Here is a 21,836-nt window from a genome sequence, read left to right on the forward strand (position 1 = left end):
AAAGCTGATCACGCTAAAGAGCCAGTGATTTAACACAGGTAACATAAGAGGCTCCATGAGAAGTGGATGGGTTCTCCAACCAAGCCCCAGAAATTGCCAAAGGCAGAGTGGCAGGGAGTGAGACCATGGGCAGGCTGTGAGGCAGACAGTGGAGGGTACACACAGCAATCCCATTAACATCAGGCAAAGTTAACTTCCCAGAGCTCTACAAGTTCTAGTCAAAGAAATAAGGGTGAAAAAGAGTACAAATACAAGAAAGACTCCACATCACCATTATTTCTTTTTTTTAACATTTATTTATTTTTGAGAGAGAGAGCACACGCATGAGTGGAGGAGGGGCACAGAGAGAGGGGGACAGAGTATCTGAAGCAGGCTCTAGGCTCCGAGATGTCAGAACGGAGCCTGATGTGGGGCTCAAACTCGTAAACCGCGAGACCATGACCTGAGCCAAAGTTGGACACTTAACTGACTGAGTCACCCAGGCGTCCTCCAAATCACCATTATTTCCAGACAGGATTTTCTCCTTTGAAAATCCAAGAGAATCAACTAAAAAGCTATTTAAAAAAAACAGAGTTCAGTAAGATGGCCAGATAAGATATTCAAAAGAACAAATTTTCTAAATACAAGGTCTATAATCAGCCAGGGGAAAAAGACATTTTTCACAGTAGCAATAAAAAATATAATATAGGGGATCCTGGGCGGCTGTCAGTTAAGCATCTGACTCTTGGCTCATGTCCTGATCTCACAGTTGGGAATTCAAGTCCTATATCGGGCTCTGTGCTGACAGTGCAGAGCCTGCTTGGGATTTTCTCTCTCTCTCTCTCTCTCTCTGTCTCTGTCTCTCTCTCTGTCTCTCTGCCCCTCCACTGCTGGCATGTGTGCACATGCGCTCTCTCTCTCTCTCAAAAATAAACTTAAAAAAAACAACAATACAGCTGGAAATAAAAGTCTTCATAAATTAAGATCTCTGAAAGAAATTATAAAACCTTGCTGCAGGGTGTTTTCAAAAATCTCAGCGAGTGGAGAAATGTCTTATTTCTGAGTAAGAAAATAATGCCGTAAAGAAAGCAGTTCTCCTCAACATAATCTGTACATTTATTTATTTTTTTTTAATTTTTTTTTAACGTTTATTTATTTTTGAGACAGAGAGAGACAGAGCATGAACGGGGGAGGGTCAGAGAGAGGGAGACGCAGAATCTGAAACAGGCTCCAGGCTCTGAGCTGTCAGCACAGAGCCCGACGCAGGGCTCGAACCGATGGACCGCGAGATCGTGACCTGAGCTGAAGTTGGACGCTTCACCGACTGAGCCACCCAGGTGCCTCAACCTAATCTGTACATTTAAATTAAAACCTCAAAGGTTTTCTTTTAGGAATCTGAAACACTGATATTAAGAATTATCTGAAAGAATAGAAGCAGTAATTTTTCTTAAGAATGAAAATGTCCTATCAGGTATCACAGTTTACTGCAAAGTTATAATGAAAACTGGTATCAAAAACAGAATCCCATTTTCCACAATGATCAGGTTGGCAAAATAGTGAAAATGTGATGATGCCCAGCTGGTGGCAATGGACACGGTGGCACTTTGATATTCTCTGAGTGGGGGTGTCAACTGGTAGAAACCTTTTGGAGGTTGTCATCATCAAAAACAACTGAATTGAAGTGTAGCTGACAATGTTATATTCGTTTCAGGCGTACGACGGTGATTCAACAACTCTACATGTTCTGCTGTGCCCACCACAAGTGTAGCTACCGTGTGTCACCATACAGTGCTGTCACAATGCCACTGGTTACAATCCCCGTTCTGTACCTTTCGTTCCCATGACTTATTTCGTCTATCAAAATTTTAAATGCACGTCATCTCGGAGCCAGTGATTGTGCTAGGAACTTACCCATCGACATACCTGAAAAGCACACCAGGGAGGATACGTGTTTAGAGATGTTCATCACACATCCTTTCTTTGTAATAAAAAGAAGGAAAGAAATAGAAACAACCTGAATATCCACTTGTAGGGATCTGTTAGGTAAATACAATGCAGTGTATCATGGAACTGTTAAAAAGGATGGGGTAGATCTGCAGAGGTTGCTACCAAAAGATGCCTAAAATCCATAAGATGAAAAAGTAGGAGGGAGAACAATCTATACAATCTAATTCCTATATCCATACATGGATATGCATATGCTGGTATATGCAGAGGAATATTTTTAAAGAATATCTAAAAACGTATTAACAGTGGTTGCTTTTGGAAAGAGATTGGAGGTGGAGAGGAGAGGGAGACTAACTTTTTATTTTTTAGATACCTTTGTGCTGTTTAGAATTTATCGTTTGCATAATGCTAAAAAGTGTTCAATTGTGGTACTGGTACGGGAACAAACAGATCAGTGAAACAAAATTAAATTTCCAGAATTTATATGCATTCATAGGAATTTCACGAGTAGTAACAGCAGAATTTTAATTTATTAATGGACATTTCATTAAATGACATAGAGACAGCTGTTATTCACTGGAAATAATATAGTTAGACTCAAGGCCAACAGGAAAACAGAAACCACTCTAGATATTTCAAGCAGAAAGGGATTTACTAATGAGAGTTGTGTTTCAAATCTGTTGGGAGAGCTGGGAGATAAAAACGGGAGAGTTGGTATCACCCAGAGGTCGGGAGTTGCAGGGAGGGGCCGTGCAGTCGCACTGACGCTCAGGGGTCTGTACTCACCTGCCTCCACCACTGCTGCCGCAACCAAAAGAAAGACCTCCTATCTTTCCACCTTCCACTCTCATTCAAGTGCCTCTCACTGGCAAAATCGAAATTAGAAACCCACCTCAAAGGAGTCTGGGAGATGTTTGAAGCCTTTTAGCCCCTGCGAAATGGGAGAGCGTGAATAAGCAAAAAGGAGGTGGTTATTTCAGTTAATGGTGCTGTGAAAGTTCGTTATGCTTCTGGGAGAAAAACAAAACAAAAAGCAAAACTCAGTCCCTAATTTGCACTTTATACACACACACATTTCAGAAAAAATTAAAAATTAAAAAAATAACGAAAGCATCTGAATTAGATCAAGAAGACAAGGATATCTTTCTACATTATATACTGATACACCATTTAATTTATTGCAGTGACTTTTATGATCCATGAAAACAAAGACTGTTCCATTGCAGGGTTAAAAGTGGGGAGATGGGGCCAAGTTTTGACAGCAAGGGATATAAAAATAAAATAAGATACTAAGAGCGAAGCCGGCCTGTAACTAGGCCCTCATCTCTGTGCCCCCAACTCCCAGGCCAGGTTCCATCTCCTCCTGTGGAAGAATGCTCTCTCCTGGTGACAGTATTTACCAAGGAACAGAAGTCTCCCTGAGCAATTCACTGAGCAGGAAGCTGGGTAAGGATTAGCACGGTGCATTAAATAGATGTATTCATACATACAACAGAAATGAAATTACAGAACAGTCTTGCTTTTCTCCTCACCTTCTAGTTCCTGTTTTGGTGACCTCTGTTTTTCTACTTTTTACATTTGTTCCAGGCGTGCTTTTTTTGTGTTCTGATTTGAAGTAATAGGCCACATCTTAGGATCTTGAAAATGCCAGGATCTTTTGACCACTGTCCCCCCAAGATGTACTTTGTAGAACACTATGTTGGGAGACATCAATGGAAACGCCAAGAAAAAAGTATTCTTAGGCAAATAAGGCTGGAAATTGCTATACCTCCTCTTGGAGAAAAAAAATATCACAAAGTATATTTCTGTATTAAAGGCACTTCTTTAAAGGAAAATTTAATTTTATTTAATTTCAAATGTTTCCCAAGTTTATTTTCTGCACAATACACAGACACTCTGGGGACAGTGTATGGTTAAAAAACAATGTTCCATTAACAATTTGTTAGATTCTGCTCTAGATCATCTTAAAAAAAAAAAAAAAAGTAATGACACCAAGTCTCTAGAACTTGAAGGACTAGCTGATGTTCTCTCCCAATGGATGAGGAAGCTGGTCCTAATTTTCTTCTGTGAGCAGATTCTCTGATTTCAGCGAGGCCTTCCGTGTGCTGTCCAAGTTCAGATGCTGGTATTTTCTTTTAAAAAAGCCAAACTAAAACAAAGGAGGGGAAGTCCCATTATAGGCCTAAGATACCCATCTGTTTTAGAAAACCGTCATCTAGTTCTCTAGAACTTCTCACACCTCCTCTGAATTTCTCCCTGATAATCCGATCCTTCAAGATCAGTCTTAAAATGCTACCTTTCCACAAGCCTTTTCATTCTCCAGTCAGAAGTGATTTTCCACCTTCCTCTGAAACCCCAAACCTCCTTAACCTTTTTTTTTAAATTTGAGTGACAGAGCATGTTTGAGTAGAGAAGAAACAGAGGAAAGAGAAAGAGAAAGAGAAAAAGAGAGAGAGACACAGAATCTCAAGCAGGCTCCAAGCTCAGTGAGGAGCCCAATGCAAGCCTTGACCCCATGACCTAGGATCGTGACCTGAGCCAAAATCAAGAGTCAGGCACTTAATGGGGTGCCTGGGTGGTTCAGTCAGTTAAGTGTCCAACTTCGGCGCAGGTCATATCTTGTGGTTCACGAGTTTGAGCCCCACATCAGGCTCTGCACTGACAGCTCAGAGCCTGAAGCCTACTTTGGATTCTGTGTCTCCCTCTGTCTCTCCCCCTGCCCCACCCCAGGTCACAGTCTGTCTCTCTCTCTCTCTCTCAAATAAGTAAACATTAAAAAAAAAAAAGTCAGACACTTAACCCATTGAGCCACTCAGGTGCCCTGCTCCTTAACCTTTTTTTAACTTAACTAATTCTGCAAAATATTATAATTTTGGCTATAATGGATCTTAGTTATATAAAAATACTCAGCCTACTACAGACAGTATGGCCTCCTACAGCAAGAAATGCACAATCTAGGGGCAGCTGGCTGGTTCAGTTGGTAAAGCATGAGACTCTTGATCTCAGGGTTGTTAAGTTCAAGCCCCATGTTAGGTATAGAGATTATTTAATTATAAAAAAAAAAAATTGAGGAAAAAAATAAAAGGGAAACTCACAATCTACTAGGAACAGAAATAATTATAATACAGTGTGATGACTGACACCCGGAAGGGTTTCCAGAAAGTAGCTCACAGGAAAAGCACATAGCTCAGAGGATTGAGGAATCTCTGGGCTGGGTCTTAAGGGAAGAGTGTGAGCAAGGTGGGAAAGGGCATCGGGGTGGGGGGACGGCAGTATAGACAGCAAGCACACAGACACAAACCTATTTAGTTACACGTGTTTGGAGGAAAAAGCAAGACTTAAGAGTTGAGAAGGGTAAAGGCTGGAGAGTGAGGATCTTGAAAGCAGTAAAAAAAATGTCTGAACGTTAAAACAGGGGAAGGAAAGTAAAGGATTTAAAATAGGGGAATGACCATCAAATCCATTTTAGGAAAATCTCTGTATCTTAATACTTCACATGAGTAGAACTGACCTTGAAAAGGGTGATTATAATCACAATCAAAACCAGAAGGCCACCAGCACTGCTTATAAAGATGAGGCGCAAATACTCCTTCTCTTTCAGGAAGATGATAGTGATCTAGAACAAGATACAGAGATCATCCAATAAGTCTCCTAAAGCAGATGAGAAAAAAATTCCACATGTTATTTTAAGGAGCAAAATATGAGAACTTGGCAACATTCTGTATATTGACCAAGACTGATGACAGTAAGGGAAAAAGCTAAAGTTTCCTGATGCAGCATCTAAAATTACCTAACGAGGCTTTCAGTTTCTGGTTCCACATGTAGAGAGCGTGGTAGGTGCCACTCTGTACTAACAAGTAAAAAGCTGAACAGACTGAAAAAGCAACAACTCTTCTTGGCGCCCTAAGAGAGGGGAGGATACTTGGCAAACTGCTGCCCCCAAGATTAGCGAGACAGATAGATAAATACAGGCAGTAGAGGCTTCCCAGCGCTGGGATAGGAAAACCCAATCTGTAATTCATGAATTAATCATGAGAAGTTCAGTACTGACAACTCTCAGAGTTAAAACCTCCTGGGAACCCAGTCATATGGGAGCCTCCACAATGCTATAAGGTTTTCCTCTAGGAGCTTGACCAGATTCCTACAGTAAATACTCGAGAAAAATCCCTTGATGCTTCTGGCAAGGGGAGAAGAAAAGGAACCATTTTGAAATAGGCCAGAGCACTCTGGCCTGCCATCGGGGGAAACTAGTTAATTGGAGCATAACCTGCTAAGAGCCTAACTGACCCAGGGTAAGAGAAATACCCAACTCTAGGTATCCTGTCCCACCTAAGGGGACTGAAAAAAAAAATGAGAAATACTTCTGAGGTTCACAGCCCAGAGGTGTAGGTTCACAGCACAGGAGCATGGGCTCACTAAAAGACTGAAATCTAATCACAGGATGGTAGAGCACGTAAGCACTTCCTCCTTCCCCTCCCCCACACCTCACCACCACATCACTAAAGACCTATTTACAACAGTTCCTTTACCTGGTCCATCGTATCTGGTTATCAGGAAAAAAAAAAATTACCAGGAAAAAAGAAAGAAAGAAAAAATCATAAAACATATCCAGATGCAAAAAACATTTTGAAGAGACAAAGCAAGCCTCAGAAGCAGACACGGAAAGGCATTTGAATTATCATCAGACTTGGAATTTAAAACAACTATGATTAACATGCTAAGGGCTCTAACAGATAAAGTAGACAGCATGCAAGAACAAAGACAAAGAACAGATAGGCAATGAAAGAGAGATGGAAATCCCAGGAAAGAACCAAAAAGAAATGCTAGAGATAAAAAAACCACTGTAACAGAAATGAAGAAAGCCTTTGATGGGCTCAATAAAAAAAAAAAAGACTGGACATGGCCAAAGAAAGAATCTCTGAGCCAGATGTACCAAAAACAAAAAAAAATCCTCGAAAAGCAAAGAGAACAAAAACTGGAGGAAAAAAAAATAACAACCCCCCCCCAAAAAAAACAAAACAAAAACAAAAAACCAACAGCACAACAAAATTATGTAAAGAACAAAACACTTTACACTATTTTGGTCAGTCAGGAGATCTGTTAAGGATTATCTGACAGTTTAACAGAGGTCCCAAGGGACTGGTCTCTAGGTTTGAGAGAACACTGAAAGAAAATCAGTTTTACATCCAGCTCTGCCACTCTGTGTCCTTGGGCCCCCAGCTCATCATCTTCAAAATGATGACCTATTTTTTTTTTTTTTTTTTTTTAGAGCAGAGAATTTTTTTTTTCAATATATGAAATTTATTGTCAAATTGGTTTCCATACAACACCTAGTGCTAATGATGACTTATTTTAAATGATCTCTAAGTCCTTTCCAACTCTGTTCTGACATCATTCTGACAGCTCTTTTTGACCTTAGGGCACAAACCCCTAAAGTCTGATAACACGTTTGTCCCACATGAAATATGACAAAGACACTGGTCCGCTCTTCACCAAACTAAAGTATATGTTCAGATATGATAATGAATGCAAAATGGCATCCATGTATACTACAGGTGACCCTTCAACAACACAGGCTTGAACAGTGTAGGTCCACTTATATGCAGATTTATTTGTGATATAGTACTATAAATGTATCTTTTATGACTTTAACATTTTCTTTTCCCTAGCTTACTTCATTATAAGAATACAGTATATAATATAATATTATAATAAGACATCCAGTCAACGTTATACTATTAGTAGTTAAGTCTTTGGGGAGTCAAAAGTTATACATGGATTTTCGACTATGTGGGGAGCCGGCACTTCTAACCCTCAGGTTGTTCAAGGGTCAAGTGTACTTACAGAGTTCTTGTATTAGAAGCATCCCCAGCATTGTCGTCTAAAGGCTGTCTCAATCTCAAGAGTCTAAGCTCTCTTCTCACTAACAGGACTCAGCCGGAAAGCTCAGCGGATGTTGCTTCCCGAGACCCATTTATGGCCCTCCCAAGCTGTGGCCAGCATACAGACCATGCCCAGAGTATGTTCCCAGGACTTAAGTGGGGCCAGAGGGCCATCAAGACTTCTCTGCCTGCCCAAAACACTGAGTCCTTTCATGCAAGTGTCTAAGCAACAAGGTCAGGGATAAGTGCTGTATGAGTTGGAAAGATGGACAAATTTACTCCTTTAAGGCCTCCTCCAATTAAGTTATAAACTGGTTACTTCCTAGGGTTGACCCTCCAGGCAACTATTTAATTCAGACGGAGCTGAGCTTAACAGGTGTAAGTTCTGGGCCTTGACAACAGAGAGGGAGCAAAGCAACAGACAGGGAGGAAGAACAGGAAGAGAGCCGGTTTTTCTTCTATGTAAGAGTGAAGTGGGGGGGGGGGGGGTAGCAGGGGGAAGGACTTGAGAGTATGGGTTTAGGAAAATAATGAAAGGAAATCCCAAGGTCATAGTGGTATAACAGGCCAGATCTGAGTAAAAGAAATGCTCCTCTTTCTCAAAGCCTCTTCCCCTTTTCCTCTTCTAAACCCACAGGTTCCAAAGGTACCCCAAAGCTACCCTGGTAAAGGTGAAGGAGAAGCGGGACACAGGGTACCTACTGCTTGCAGCTGAACACTGAATTTTTGAATTTTCTATCAGAAATCATGGCTGATCTAAGCCAATCATGACAGAGCTATTCCCCTTTGCCAGTGACTGACATGAGATCCAGTTCTCACTGACAAGATGTAAGGAGACAGCTGCTGGGAGTTTTTAGGAAAATTTCCCTTCCTACAAAGGGAAGATTTGCTACTGATCTCTTGCTTCTTATTTTGTATCCTGACACATGAAAACGCAGCACTTGGAGAGGTGGTAGCTTTGTGCTGGCCACAAGGGAAGGTATCACCAACACAGATGGAAGGGCACAAGATTCAAGGGAGCCAGGCCGTTGACCAGACAAACAACAGATGCCCTTATGGTACCTTAGTGGGAGTTTTCCCTTACGTGCAAATGAAACGCACTTGGATACATAGGTATTTATACTCACAGGTTCATTCTACCCTTGTTGCTTATTGTCAGGAACAACTTAACACTTTGCTTAGGGTATTGAATTTAAAGAAAGGAAAATAATTATAAGGAATCTATGTATAGAAATAAAAGCCATCAGCAAGAGGAAGAAATAAATAATTTACAAATGTGCATATAAGAAACTGTTAACCATAACACCCTTTGGGAAGAAGGAGCTGGGGGCATGGGAAAGGGGGGGAATGAAGGAACCATTATTTTTCATTTGATATTTTTCTGTAAGGCTTGGATTTTCTTGCTCTTCTATTTTTTTTAATCTAGGCAGTGGGACAATGGGGCACTTCTCTTTCCCCCATATAATTTTCTGTATTGGAAATAGTTAAAAAGAAAAGTGTTATTTCTGACATGTCTAGAGAACTGTTCGTTTCTCGTCCCCCAGGAAGGAAATCAGAGAACCTAACATTTAGCAATCCAGCTCATTTTCTTGACATCCCCTCCAGTAATGATCATGCCTGACTAAAGGGCCCACAGATGGATTCTCTCTCAAGCCAGGAGCACATCTAGGTTAAGTGTCAACAAGAATGACAGCTCAGAGTAGCACACACAGCATTTAGCCCATAGATCACAGACATTAGTATGATTTGTGGTCACACTTTTGCAAAAGAAATCCCAAGTGTTCCAGTATTTAGTTTAAGATTTATAAAAGAATCATGCATTCCTGAGTATTGTAACTGGTTAATACCATAACTAAACAATACTACACACGAGGAAGGCAATTAATGTATACAAAAAAATAATTTCTCACTCGGCAAATTTTAAAAATACAATACACTCTCAAATCAAAGTATACATAGCTGTTGATTTCAGCCTAGTTATTTCAGCCTAAGCCTCTTACTCAATTGCTTCATTTCACAGATGGAAAAATGGAGGTTGATGCTGGCTAATTCAAGGTCACAGAGGCAGCTCGTGGTAGAGTCAAGATCAGAGGTGTTAAGACTGAAAACAGGAAGAGTGCTGGTACAGGGGCTCTAAGGCTAGGCACAGTTTCCCCAGGACACTGTCCAGAACAACAGAATACAGCCAGGGATTACCTTAGTTCTGTGGTTCTCTGCATTCAGCCCCTCATACAGAGATTTGTTGAAAGTTATTTCACCAAGGATCTGCAGTTCATTTACATCTCTCTGTAACTATAAGATAGAGGGTAGATAAAACATATTTTAGACATGGACTTACTATTTTTGAACAGCATCTATTCCTTTATATGTGTTCCTCCTCCTGTATTCCTTTGTCTAGTTAGTGGTCTTGGCAACCACAGTTACCCAAGCAAGTATCCTGCAATCGTTCCCCAACTGCTTTTCCTTTGCACTTTACCTCATGTCACAACACCATTCACCAGCCCCGAATCAGTTCCTGACAATTCTCCTTTTTGTTCTTTCTCTCATCTGTCTGTTTTCTCCAACCCTCATTGCTACTCCTTCAGTTCAGATCTCATCATTCTCATCTGGATCACTGTGAGGTGTTACACTCGATCCTCCTATTTCCCACTTTAGAGTGAGTGATCAGGGAAGGCCTCTCTAAGGTAATGCCTGAGCTAATTATAAGAAACCATGCACATAAAGATACAGGGGAAAAGCACTGTCATGCAGAAGGGACAGCAAGTACAAAGATCATGTGGCCAGAACAATATTGGAGAAAGGACAATATCTGGAGTATAAGAAGTGGGGAGTGGCAAGGGGAGTGGCCCTGGGTGGCTCAGTTAAGCATGTGACTTCAGCTCAAGTCATGACTTCACAGTTTTGTTGAGTTTGAGCCCTGCTTTGGGCTCTCTCCTGTAAGCACAGAGCCCACTTCAGATCGTCTGTCCCCCTCTCTCTTTACCCTTCCCATGCTCGCTCTCTCTCTCAAAAATAAATATTTAAAAAAAGGTGGCTGGGTGGCTCAGTTGGTTGGGCATCCAACCATTTCAGCTTGGGTCATGTTCTCGGAATTTGTGAATTCAGGCCCCGCATCAGGCTCTATGCTGACTGACAGTGTGGAGCCAGCTTTGGATTATCTCTCCCTCGCTCTTTGCCCTTCCTCCTCCCTCCCTCCCTCTCTCTCTCTCTCAAAATAAATGAATAAACTTTTTTTTTTTTAAAAAGTGGGAAAGAGGAGAGTACTAGGAGATAAAGTTGAAGTAGCAAAGAGTAGATCATGCAGTACCTTGCAGGCCACTGAAAAAGTATGTGTTTTAGTCTAGAAGTATTCATTTTTTAATTAATTTGTTAAAAAATATTTTGGAGAGAGCACACGCACAAGTTGGGGAGAGGGGCAGAGGGAAGGAAAGAATCTTAAGCAGGCTCTACGCTCTGCGCAGAGCCCAACATGGGGCTCAATCCCACGACCCTGGGATCATGACCTGAGCTGAAATCAAGAGTCAGACCTTCAACTGACTGAGTCATTCAGGCGGCCCTAGTCTAGGTGTATTCAAATGTCACTTTTTTTTTTTTTTTTGGAGAGGCGTGGCACAATGTTTACTTTTAAAATAGCTGCTATGTGAAGAAAGATTTGTAGAGGCCATGGCAAGAGCGCAGACAAGAGGAAAAGGCAGGTTACTGTAATAGCTGGAGCAAAAGATGGTGGCCAGAACTACAACAGTAGCAGTGGAGATGGAAAGAAGTGAATGGATTTAGAATACATTTCGGAGGTGGAATGATAGAGCTTGCTGCTGTAATAGATATGGGGATGTAGGAAAGGAAGGAGTCACAAGTATTTCCTAAAACAAATAACTAGAGTAAGTTACCCTACTAAGTTACCCCAAGTAATTGAGTAAAGAACAGATTGAGGCAAAAAGTAGATCGAGACACCTGTTTTGGACATGTTACATTTGCGATGCCATTAATTTTTCTCCAAGAGATAGGAGATGCACGCGAGGAACGAGTCACATCTGGAGCATTTCACCATCTCAAGTACCTGCTGAAATTGACTCAAGTAGAGTTCTGCAGCCACCGTTACGTTTTCCTTATTTGAAGTGATGACACAGCTCACTGAATGCCATTTTTTCCCATGCTGAAAAGGAAACTCTGGTTATAATTAGCACAATCCCTTTTTGAGTGCAAAAGATGAAAGCTTTAACACTTAGCACGCAGGGCACCTTCAGATACCAGAAGAGAGGGTGTATACAGTTTCAGCCCTCACCTTGGCTCAAGCAAAGCCACAGAGATGGCTAACGTTACCCAGAGAAGAGGCTAAGGAGCGCCTTGAGGCCGCCCTGCATGTTTTCAGGAATAAACGTCGGGGAAAGGAGCATCGGACCTCTCACGTCACCCGCTTCAAGCACTTCTTCCCTCCCTCGGCCTCTCGGGAAGGCCGCGCTCACCTGAACAGGATCGCTTCCGCACCTTTCCACCTGAGTCTGGCTGCACAGAGTGTGGTCCTGAAACGAGAGCCATTCCACAGCGGATATGAGGACGCCAAACTATCAGTTACCCGCCCTCTCCCAGCCCCGGCGAGACCCATCGTGATGCGCATGCGCATGGCCGGACGCTAGGACCCGGCAGCCTAGCTGGCGAGCGCTTCTGCCTTCAGGAAGTCTCGCGGTGTTTGCATTTGAACCTCTGGGCGGGTGCCGACGATGGCGGCGTCGCTCCCGCGACCTGGGAATCGGCTCTTCCGAACGTATGGGGCTGCGGGCGGCGGGGGGCCGCGGCGGCGACCCGGCAGGGCAGCGGCGCAGTGGTTCCCGCCGAAAGACCGGAAGCGTTTATTCAGCAGCAGCAGTAGCAGCGACGCCAGCAGCGGCGGCCCCTCGCGCTCTATCGCTTCGGACGATCCCGACGACCCAGACTTCCTCGGCTTTCCGGTGGGCCGACGGCGGAGGGGCCCTGGCGGTCGAGTCTCCGAGGACCGGCCGAGTCTGATCGCGACCCCAAGACGCCTGAGGCTGCGAGCTCGGCCTCCGCAGAACTGCAGCACCCCCTGCGGGCCGCTCGAACCGCCGCCCTTCTCTAACGGCAACCCGTGCCTACTGAGCCCGGACCTCAGTGCGTGCAGCCGGCCCGGGGACGGCGGCGAGCTGGGCACCAGTGCCTCCCTGTTCAGCAGTCTGGCCTCTCCTGGCCCCGGCCTCCCAGCGCCAGGAGACAGTGTCCTCGGGACCGGCCCCGCCGCCTCTTTCGATGCAGCCTCTGAAGTTCCGAGTGGCTTGCACCTCCCAGCAGCCTCCCTGGACCCAGCATCCCTCCACCGCCTCCAGGAGGCAGCAACAGGAGGAGGCAGGTTCACTAGGTTGGCCCACCCAGCCCATGCCAACCTCAGGTCAGCTCTCTTTAGTGTCACGGACTCTGGAAACCCTGAGGATTCTGAGAGTGGGGCAGTTGGGAGGAATATGAGGGAGTCTTGCTGTGAAATGGAACAGACGGGGAAGAGGCTGGAGAGGCCAGGTTTTTCAAGCATGGGTAAGAAGAGGGCCACAGACCAGGGCTGTTGTCAACAGATTGGGTCTCAAGGGGCTGCCCAGATAGACTCCGAGGAGGCAGATGGTTGCAAGGGCTGTATTGTACCTGGGGAAATCAACAGGCCTGAGAGAACTGGGCCTAGTCGAAAAAGGAAACTGCAGGAAACAGTAGAAACCTCCCTTCTCCATTACCACCAGTTTAAGAGGGACCAAAAGAGGGAAAAAGACTCATCCCTCACCCAGGACCTGACTCATTTACAGAATGCCTCTTGGACCAAAGCCAGGGCTTCCTTCAGTTTCCACAAGAAGAAGATGGTGACTGCTGTGTCGGAAGTATGCAGTAGCTACACCGTTGCCAGTTCTCTCTCTGAGTCCCTCATCTCTGAATATCCAAACCCTCCTGTTACGAACAGAACAAATAGTGCCGTGTCTCCTTGGAACTGCTCTTCCATGTATTTGCTAACCCCGCTTAAGACACCACATGTCACAGACAAAAAGGTATCAGATGCTGAAAAGGTTTACGGGGAATGCAATCAGGAGGGCCCTATCCCCTTTAGCAATTGCCTTTCCACAGAAAAATTGGAATGCTGTCAGAAGATTGGAGAAGGGGTGTTTGGTGAAGTGTTTCAAACAATTGTTAATCACACACCTGTTGCCCTAAAAATCATTGCTATTGAAGGACCAGATTTGGTCAACGGAGCCCATCAGAAAACTTTTGAGGAAATTCTGCCGGAGATCATCATCTCCAAAGAGTTGAGCCTTTTGTCTGATGAGATACACAACCGTACAGAAGGCTTTATTGGTTTGAATTCGGTGCACTGTGTTCAAGGATCTTACCCTCCCTTGCTCCTCAGAGCCTGGGACCATTACAACTCAACTAAAGGGTCTGCAAATGACCGGCCTGACTTTTTTGAGGAAGACCAGCTCTTCATTGTGCTGGAATTTGAGTTTGGAGGGATTGACTTAGAGCAAATGAGAACGAAGTTGTCCTCCATGGCTACTGCAAAGAGCATTCTACACCAGATCACAGCATCTCTCGCAGTGGCCGAGGCATCCCTGCACTTTGAGCACCGAGACTTACACTGGGGGAATGTGCTCTTAAAGAAAACCAGCCTCAAAGAGCTCCAGTACACCCTCAACGGGAACACGAGCACTATCCCCACCCGTGGACTACAAGTCAATATCATTGACTACACCCTGTCACGGTTGGAACGGGATGGGATCGTGGTGTTCTGTGACATTTCCATGGATGAGGACCTATTTACAGGTGAAGGAGACTACCAGTTTGAGATCTACAGGCTAATGAGGAAGGAGAACAACAACTGCTGGGGTGAATATCACCCTTATAATAATGTGCTCTGGCTCCATTACCTCACAGATAAGATTCTGAAACAGATGACCTTCAAGATTAAATGTAACACCCCCGCCATGAAGCAAATGAAGAGAAAGATCCAGCATTTCTATAGGACAATGCTGAATTTCAGGTCTGCCACTGACCTGCTCTGCCAACACAGTCTGTTTAAGTAAGTCAGACATGCCTTACAGGCCCAAACTGAGAGGGTACTGGTCTTAAAGCCCTTGATGCTGTTTTCAGCCTTCATCCCCAGAGCAGGGTGGATTTCCCATTCTAAATGTTTCTAATCAACTTTTCAAACAAGAATTTTGTTTCCTAGTAGAAACTAAAATGTTTCTGAAGTTAACAAATGTTCTTTAAAAATAAACTATACATGGGAACAAGTGATTACAATTTAGAAGTCCTCTTTCTGTCAGCAGAGTCCATTCTATAAATGCCTTTCCATATATTCATTTCTGAGCCTTGACATTTCATGTACCTTGAGCTAAATAAGTAAATAAGTAAATAAGGAAAGCCAAAGACCTCAACTTTCATACTGATGAGAGCCTGTGGCTGTAGGTACCATAAGGGAACCATACTACAGATGAAGAGTCAACTGAGAGTAAAGAGGCTGTAGCAAAGCAGAAATAGACTGGAGGGAGGAAAGGAAGATGGTAAATTTATAGGGAGAAGTGCAAGAAATATCTCATGTTTATCAAGCTCATTTGCCAGTCACAAAGACAAGCAGAATTTATCAGTTTCAGAGGGAAAGTAAGTATCCCCATGGGTATTAAAAAGGTTTGAATTTTTGCTTATTTTTCACCAAGGGGAGGAAAACAGAAGTGTTGCTTTAAGAGCTGAATGGTTGATATTTCTTGTGAACATGACTTTGGCAATGTGTTCCCAGGTTAACTAAACATGTTTTTACTCCTTTTCTAGAACTCTGGTTTCATACCTTTGAGAATCCATAGTCACTTTGAAAAGAGGTGTGATCATGATAAAGAAATGCCTCTAAGTACCTGAATTTTTGTCACGTTTTTCACTCTTATAATCTGGAGATCTTGTAATTTGATTGGAACACAAATTTGCAGCTGGAATTCGGCTCCAAAGAGATTTTCCCCATGTATCTGCAAAATAAAATCAGAGCGTGGGAAATCAAACTGGTGTTTTGCCACCTGTAACTTTGCAATTATAGGCACTAAGCACTTACATTGAAGAAGAATTCTTTGTAGACGGAAAGCCCCTGGCTTGTGTTCATGTATATCACTGACGGTCTGCAATTGAGACAATATTAGTTAGGCCTCAAGGCCCCCTTCTTTCAAAGGAACCTGAATACTACCAACTGTATACACTAAGAAAGAGGGTACCAGATCCTTAAGATGAATCAAAGCTGAATATCAAAATGAAGAGTGGCGGTAGGGCAGCTGGGATCAGGTAGGATATTTGAATTCTGTATATTGGGGCTGGTTCTGTGTGTGTCTAATTATCATTCCTCAGAGTGGCCTTACTTTTCTCTTTCCTTATTTCTCAATGCCACAGCTCCTCTCTTCCCTCCTTAGCATTACGCCAGTAACTTTTTGTAGCAAGACCAGCAGGCACTGCTCCCCCTTTGGTAACTACCATGGTGTTTCTAGGACCCAACTGTTAGTGCCCCAGAGATCAGTGGGAGCCTGGGCTTTAAGCAGCCTCCTATCAGTGAAGGACAAGGCCCACATCCACCCCGACCACCAGTTGCCACAAGAGAGAATTCCTGCAGGTGTTGGCCCCTCGGAAGTACTTACTTGGGAAGAACTGCAATGAAGGCATGCTTGAACTGGAGGCTGTGGGTCTTTGTGACCAAAGACTGTTTTCCATTGAAACTAGGAAATAAGAGTGTCAGTTGACAGCACACCTGCTTTGTACACAGCTACTTACATACCTTGGCTTCTCCGGGTCAGTGAGGGTCAGGTAAGAAAAGACTCTTGAAGATAAGTAATTAGAGTGCAGAAGACCATACTTGGAGAAACACTGATTTTAAAAGAGTTTCTCAACCTTGACAATATTGACATTTTGGGCCAGATAATTTTTTGTGAGAAGCTATCCTCCTGTATGATGTTTAAGCAGCATCCCTGGCCTCTCCCCACTAGATAGCAGTAGCACCCTCCACCCCCTGCTCCAAGTTGTGGCAACCAAAAATGTTTTCAGGCACTGCCCCTGAGGGGCAGAACCATCCCCATTTGTGAACCCTTCCCTAACACTACCCTACACCCCCAAACATAGAAGTTTTGCAGATGACAGAACTTCTCCAAAGTTAAATGAACCAGAATTAGAACTTGCGTCCAAGTCTCATTTACCAGACTGTACCATAGTTTTGCTTTGTGTGTCACTAAAAGAAGGTTTTCAATATTTCTGATAGCAAGAAGGGAAAGCCAGGTCACTGCAGCAGCATAGGTTCTTTTTGTGGGTTCACTGAGGCTCTTCCTGAGCAGTGAGGGAGCCATAACTCTTAACACACATGCACGGGATGGAGACTTCTTCCAGGGCCACAGCCTGGACCTGCTCTGACACAGACAGTACTTACTTGGTGGCTGTCACAGTGATACTGGCTGTCCTGTTTGGAAAGGCATTCTCTTCTAGCTGCCAAACTACTGAAAAGATTGCCTATTTAAAAAAAAAAAAAAAAAAAGTCACATGGTTCCTCTCTATACCACCCACAATTCAGATTGCTTCCTACTAACTAAACAGACCTGGGAAGCAATTAATATTCCTCACATTTTTGTAGCACAGGATGCTTCCACATGTATTGTTCCATGTAAGCCTCACAATGTCAATATGGAATAAACTGGGCAGACAGCATTATTCCCTTTGTACAGGTGAGGAAACCACTTCAGAGCTTGCCCACGGCACAAAGATCATCAGTGGCAGATCAGGGACTCCCTTCACAATAGTAACCCTGGGTCTGCCGCTCCCCCCATACTACTCCCAACTTCACTCTGCTGTAATGGGGGTGAACGAGCAGTTTGCTCCCCACCCCACCCCACCACTCCCTACTTTGAGAGCAAACTTGGCAGCTCTAAGCTCTGCTGAAGGGGTTGATTACAGTACAGTGTGGAGACCACAACTAAGAGATTCAGATGAGACCGGGAACGTGAGAGACACCAAGTCCAAGTTAGAAGAGTCAGCTGACCAAAACAGACTCACAGATGACCTCCTGAGTATAGGGTGACCAATCTTGCAGTTCATGACCAGCACAGAAGCAGTTGGCTTAGGGTCATCACACCAAATGTCTGGAGAAGGAGGCTGTTAACACAGAAAAGACCCTGTTCTTAAAGAGCAAAAAAGGAAGCACTTGCCTCATACCAATTCAAATATTCACTGATTTTCTACATGCCAGAGCTCAGGCTTTATCTGCCAGGAGTCAGGACACAAATCAGATTTGGTCTCTGTCTTCCTCACAAGCTGGGCAAAAGGGATCAGTAGTAGGTAGTTGAGGAATTTAAATACAAGGCCCAGGGAGTGGTTCTGTAAAGCTGTGAAGGGAGTCCCTGATCTGCCACTGAAAAACAGTATCGAAAGAGGTGAAATCCAACAAGGAGGAAGGAATCTGTGAAGTCTTCATTGGTAGCGAGGCATTTGAACTGGGCCTTGGACCAATGCAAACTTAATATCCTGAGATGGGCTGGAGGGCTAGCATGAGCCAAGCACTGCCACAGAGCCTTTCTCAACCATGGATCTTCATCTAGACCACTGAATACAGAAGGTGATTTCATGGACAATTTTCTTAATTCTCCCAAGGATAGTGCAACACCACTTCCACTCAAGAAGCTTATGAGGTAATTTCATTATTTTCAGGTAATCGATGCTATCCTAGCTCAAATAGCCTAAGACCCCAGGGACAAACCTGTAGTTTGACAAAGGCAGGTTTAATGATTGCTTACAATGAGGAAAACTGCACCAGGGTATGTCTGTCTCACCAAACAAAAGCAAAGACAGTTAAAGGATTCCAGGGAAGGGTACAGTTCAGGTGAAATATCAGGGGCGCCTGGGTGGCGCAGTCGGTTAAGCGTCCAACTTCAGCCAGGTCACTCGCGGTCCGGGAGTTCGAGCCCCGCATCAGGCTCTGGGCGGATGGCTCGGAGCCTGGAGCCTGTTTCCGATTCTGTGTCTCCCTCTCTCTCTGCCCCTCCCCCGTTCATGCTCTGTCTCTCTCTGTCCCAAAAATCAATAAAAACGTTGAAAAAAAATTTTAATATAAGTAAAGCAGAGTTTTGACAGGCTCTACTAAGTAAAGCAGGGCCAGACCCAGGGACCCCTTCCTTGGAAACTATTAGGGTGGATTTGTAAAGTTGTGTCCAGAATGCTTTGTCTGAAGCGCTGTACCTCAGATGAAAGCTTCTCTTCAAAGTGACATATTATCCAGTCAAGAGTGAGATGGTTTCATAATTACAGATAGAACTTCAAGCAGCAAAGTCTCTGATTGCCTATGATTTTAGAGAACACTTTTCAGCGTTACTTCACAGCTGCAGGATGTCCTTGGGAGAATTATTGTTTCCTAGTATCTTGCAGCTGGCTTTGAGTCTGTGATCCCAGGTTGATGAATGGCAGGGCAGACTTTTACTTTCCCGGTCCCGGCTAACTTAGAGAATATTTTCCTCTCAGAACCCTGGTTAAGAAAGGCTGCAGGCAAGGAGTGACTGCAGAACGGCATCACTGGTGGCTCTTTAGGCAGAGAATAGCACGACTGAACCCATAGCACAGCATGCAGTTGGACTGGAGGGGATCCATCTAGTTTATTGGATGGACCTGGATGAGACTGGAGGCCGGGAGACCAGTTCAGAGGTTGCCATAAAAAAGCAGGTGTACAGGAAGGGACAGCCGTGAGTGTATGTTTCCAAAACTGCCATCGTAGTTACCTTCTGTATCCTCTTAAACTGTAAGTTTCTGGGGTAATGCAAAGCCATGCTCGTCATGTAGGAATCTTCCCCAGAGTTAGTTAGGTTAATGTTCAGAGTCAGCTCCTTTGTGAGACCCACCACCAATTCCTGCCTGCACAGCAGTAGGCAAATAGATACATGTTACCAATTTATTTGATCTGTAAAAACATCAATGCAATACAATAGCACAATCTTAACTAACTTCTTAAATTGCCTAAAGGATACATTTAGCCTAGATTTTCTTCCCCCTCAACATAAGCAAACACCTGGACTGCTATCCCCCCTCAGTTGCTATGTGAGACGGTGATAATGCTTCCCATTATTTGGTGCTTACTATATGGCAGGGACTGTGCTCGATGCTTCACATCCTCAATTAATCCTCGTAATAACTGTATAAAATAGTATGGTTACTGTCCATTTCATAGAAAAGGAAACAGAAGCCAAGAGAGTCTAATTTGCCTGAGGTCTAACAGTCTCAAAAGGGGGTTGGGAAAATTATAATTAAATACTCTTTCTACTGCCAATTCACTGCAACCCTAGGCAAGGTACTTCATTACACAAATTCATCCATTTCATATATACTTATGGAGTACTTTCTCTGTGCCAGATACTCTGCTCAATACTGGGGCGTCTAGGTGGCTCAGTTGGTTAAATGTATGGTTTAAAACAGTCTGTTCAGACTTGAGAAGACTTGGGATTTGTGAGAGCTTCCTTCAGTCCACTGAGGTGCTGTGGGGCCCCAGAGTACAGAACCACTATCCATAACCAAGATCTGCAGGAGAACACATTAGCGATATAAGGAAAATTTCCTAGCCACCTAGGAAATTTGTTCAAAAACAGAATATGAAGCTCTGGGAAGTATTGTGACATGTGTTTTATTGTTGTGGTAGTATTCTTTTTGTTTTATCAGAACTGAGAAGAGGATAGATTGATTAGCAGGAGAGAGGGTGGGGAGACAACTAGAGCCTGCTGTGGAAATCCATTGAAGAGATGGCAAATGCCTGGGACACCTGGGCGCCCCAGATGGTTAAGCATCCAACTTCGGTTCAGGTCATGATCTCCTGGTTCATGGGTTGGAGCCCCACGTTGGGCTCTGTGCTGACAGCTCAGAGCCTGGAACTTGCTTCGGATTCTGTGTCTCCCTCACTCTCTGCCTCTCTCCTTCAAAGATAAACATTTTACAAAATTTAAAAAAAAAAAAAAAAAAGATGGCAAATGCCTGATGTAATATAGTAGTAGCCGGGATAGAGAGAAGGGATAGAAACCAGATATGGTAAGGCCACACTTGTAACCAGAGCAGCAGAGAGAGGAGTCAAGGATGAGCCCTGAATTTTCACACTGGATGACCAAGTGGTCCTATTCGTGAGGGAGAGAACACTGGAGGAAGACCAGAGGGTGGCAGCTGACAGATGAGTTCAGGCAGGGATATAAAGAGAGGTGCCTATGGCATAACAAGGTAGAGATGTTGAAACATCAGTTGGCTAAACTGTTCTAGAGCCCACGAGAGAGATCTGAGAGCCACTGTTCTATTTCACAGGGGTTCTTAACCTGAGGGCCAGGGACAGTTTCAGAGGGCCCCAAATGCAAACACTTATGTTTTATGCCTATGTCATCTTCGAGCTTTTTCCTTCGATTCTTTAGGAGATCCATGTCCATAAAAAGGTTGAAACCCCTGAAACATTTGGATGCTAACTAAGGATTAGACTCAATCATACTTTTTGAAAAAAGAAGAGACTGGTTACTATTTACACTAGGGGGTGATGTAGGGCCAGCTGTGTGTGCTATATATATCCCAAGGAGCTGGCTGGGAGGGAAGTTCTTGGCTGTAATTAATTCCTGTTGGAAACAGCTGCATCTGTTTATTAGGCTGGATTCCAAAACACTCAGAAGTCTTGAACTGGATCCTTAGCAATTGGGATGGGCCGCACTAAGCCATCCACAATTCCTACAAATGTCTATGAAAAGGCTTACCAGGACTCAGGCAACAGCGTTCTTCCACCCAGATGCCAACTCCGGCCAATGGGCCATCAGTGCCATGTTATGTGTGCAGCACTACTAGCCAGGAAGGGCATTTTAAGACCGTCACGTGTCCAAAGTCAAACTCCTTATCTCTTTCTCTCCACCCTGCCTTCCAAAATCAGTCTTCTAAAGGCTTCCCCAATTCAGTTCTTGGCATCGCCATTATTGTGGAGTTCAGTGTGATCCAAGGGAACTTTCGCAGTAATGGAAATAGTCTATATCT

The 21,836-nt window shown here is 43.9% G+C and overlaps 2 protein-coding genes across 6 annotated transcripts in view; one reads left to right on the plus strand and one right to left on the minus strand.

Moving 5' to 3' along the window:
* Positions 1-1,446: 1,446 nt before the first annotated feature.
* ITGAE (integrin subunit alpha E) overlaps positions 1,447-21,836 on the minus strand; it is a 75,388-nt gene continuing 54,998 nt past the window's right edge. For 2 of the 5 annotated variants that reach the window (XM_040455564.1, XM_040455569.1), the window contains 12 exons: positions 19,574-19,706; positions 17,862-17,960; positions 17,242-17,321; positions 16,463-16,540; positions 15,892-15,955; positions 15,701-15,808; positions 12,272-12,328; positions 11,866-11,961; positions 10,005-10,100; positions 5,438-5,542; positions 3,459-3,620; positions 1,447-2,857 (listed from right to left, as the gene is read on the minus strand). In XM_040455564.1, coding sequence (XP_040311498.1) covers positions 3,492-3,620; positions 5,438-5,542; positions 10,005-10,100; positions 11,866-11,961; positions 12,272-12,328; positions 15,701-15,808; positions 15,892-15,955; positions 16,463-16,540; positions 17,242-17,321; positions 17,862-17,960; positions 19,574-19,706 — 1,045 coding nt within the window. In that variant the 3' untranslated portion in view covers positions 1,447-2,857; positions 3,459-3,491. Of the gene's footprint in view, positions 2,858-3,458; positions 3,621-3,736; positions 4,076-5,437; positions 5,543-10,004; positions 10,101-11,865; positions 11,962-12,271; positions 12,329-15,700; positions 15,809-15,891; positions 15,956-16,462; positions 16,541-17,241; positions 17,322-17,861; positions 17,961-19,573; positions 19,707-21,836 lie in introns of those variants that run through there. The other 3 variants (XM_040455566.1, XM_040455565.1, XM_040455567.1) reach the window with 3 other exon arrangements.
* HASPIN (histone H3 associated protein kinase) lies at positions 12,512-15,194 on the plus strand. The gene has a single exon (XM_040455579.1). It carries the CDS (start codon positions 12,527-12,529, stop codon positions 14,873-14,875), a length of 2,349 nt encoding a protein of 782 aa, XP_040311513.1. The 5' UTR covers positions 12,512-12,526; the 3' UTR covers positions 14,876-15,194.

Source organism: Herpailurus yagouaroundi, unplaced genomic scaffold, assembly GCF_014898765.1.
Source record: "Herpailurus yagouaroundi ecotype Mexico unplaced genomic scaffold, PumYag 215, whole genome shotgun sequence".
Classification (NCBI taxonomy): domain Eukaryota; kingdom Metazoa; phylum Chordata; class Mammalia; order Carnivora; family Felidae; genus Herpailurus; species Herpailurus yagouaroundi.

Coding starts and splice junctions, on each gene's coding strand:
- HASPIN (XM_040455579.1), top strand. CDS start 12,527: ATGGCGGCGTCGCTCCCGCGACCTGGGAATCGGCTCTTCCGAACGTAT.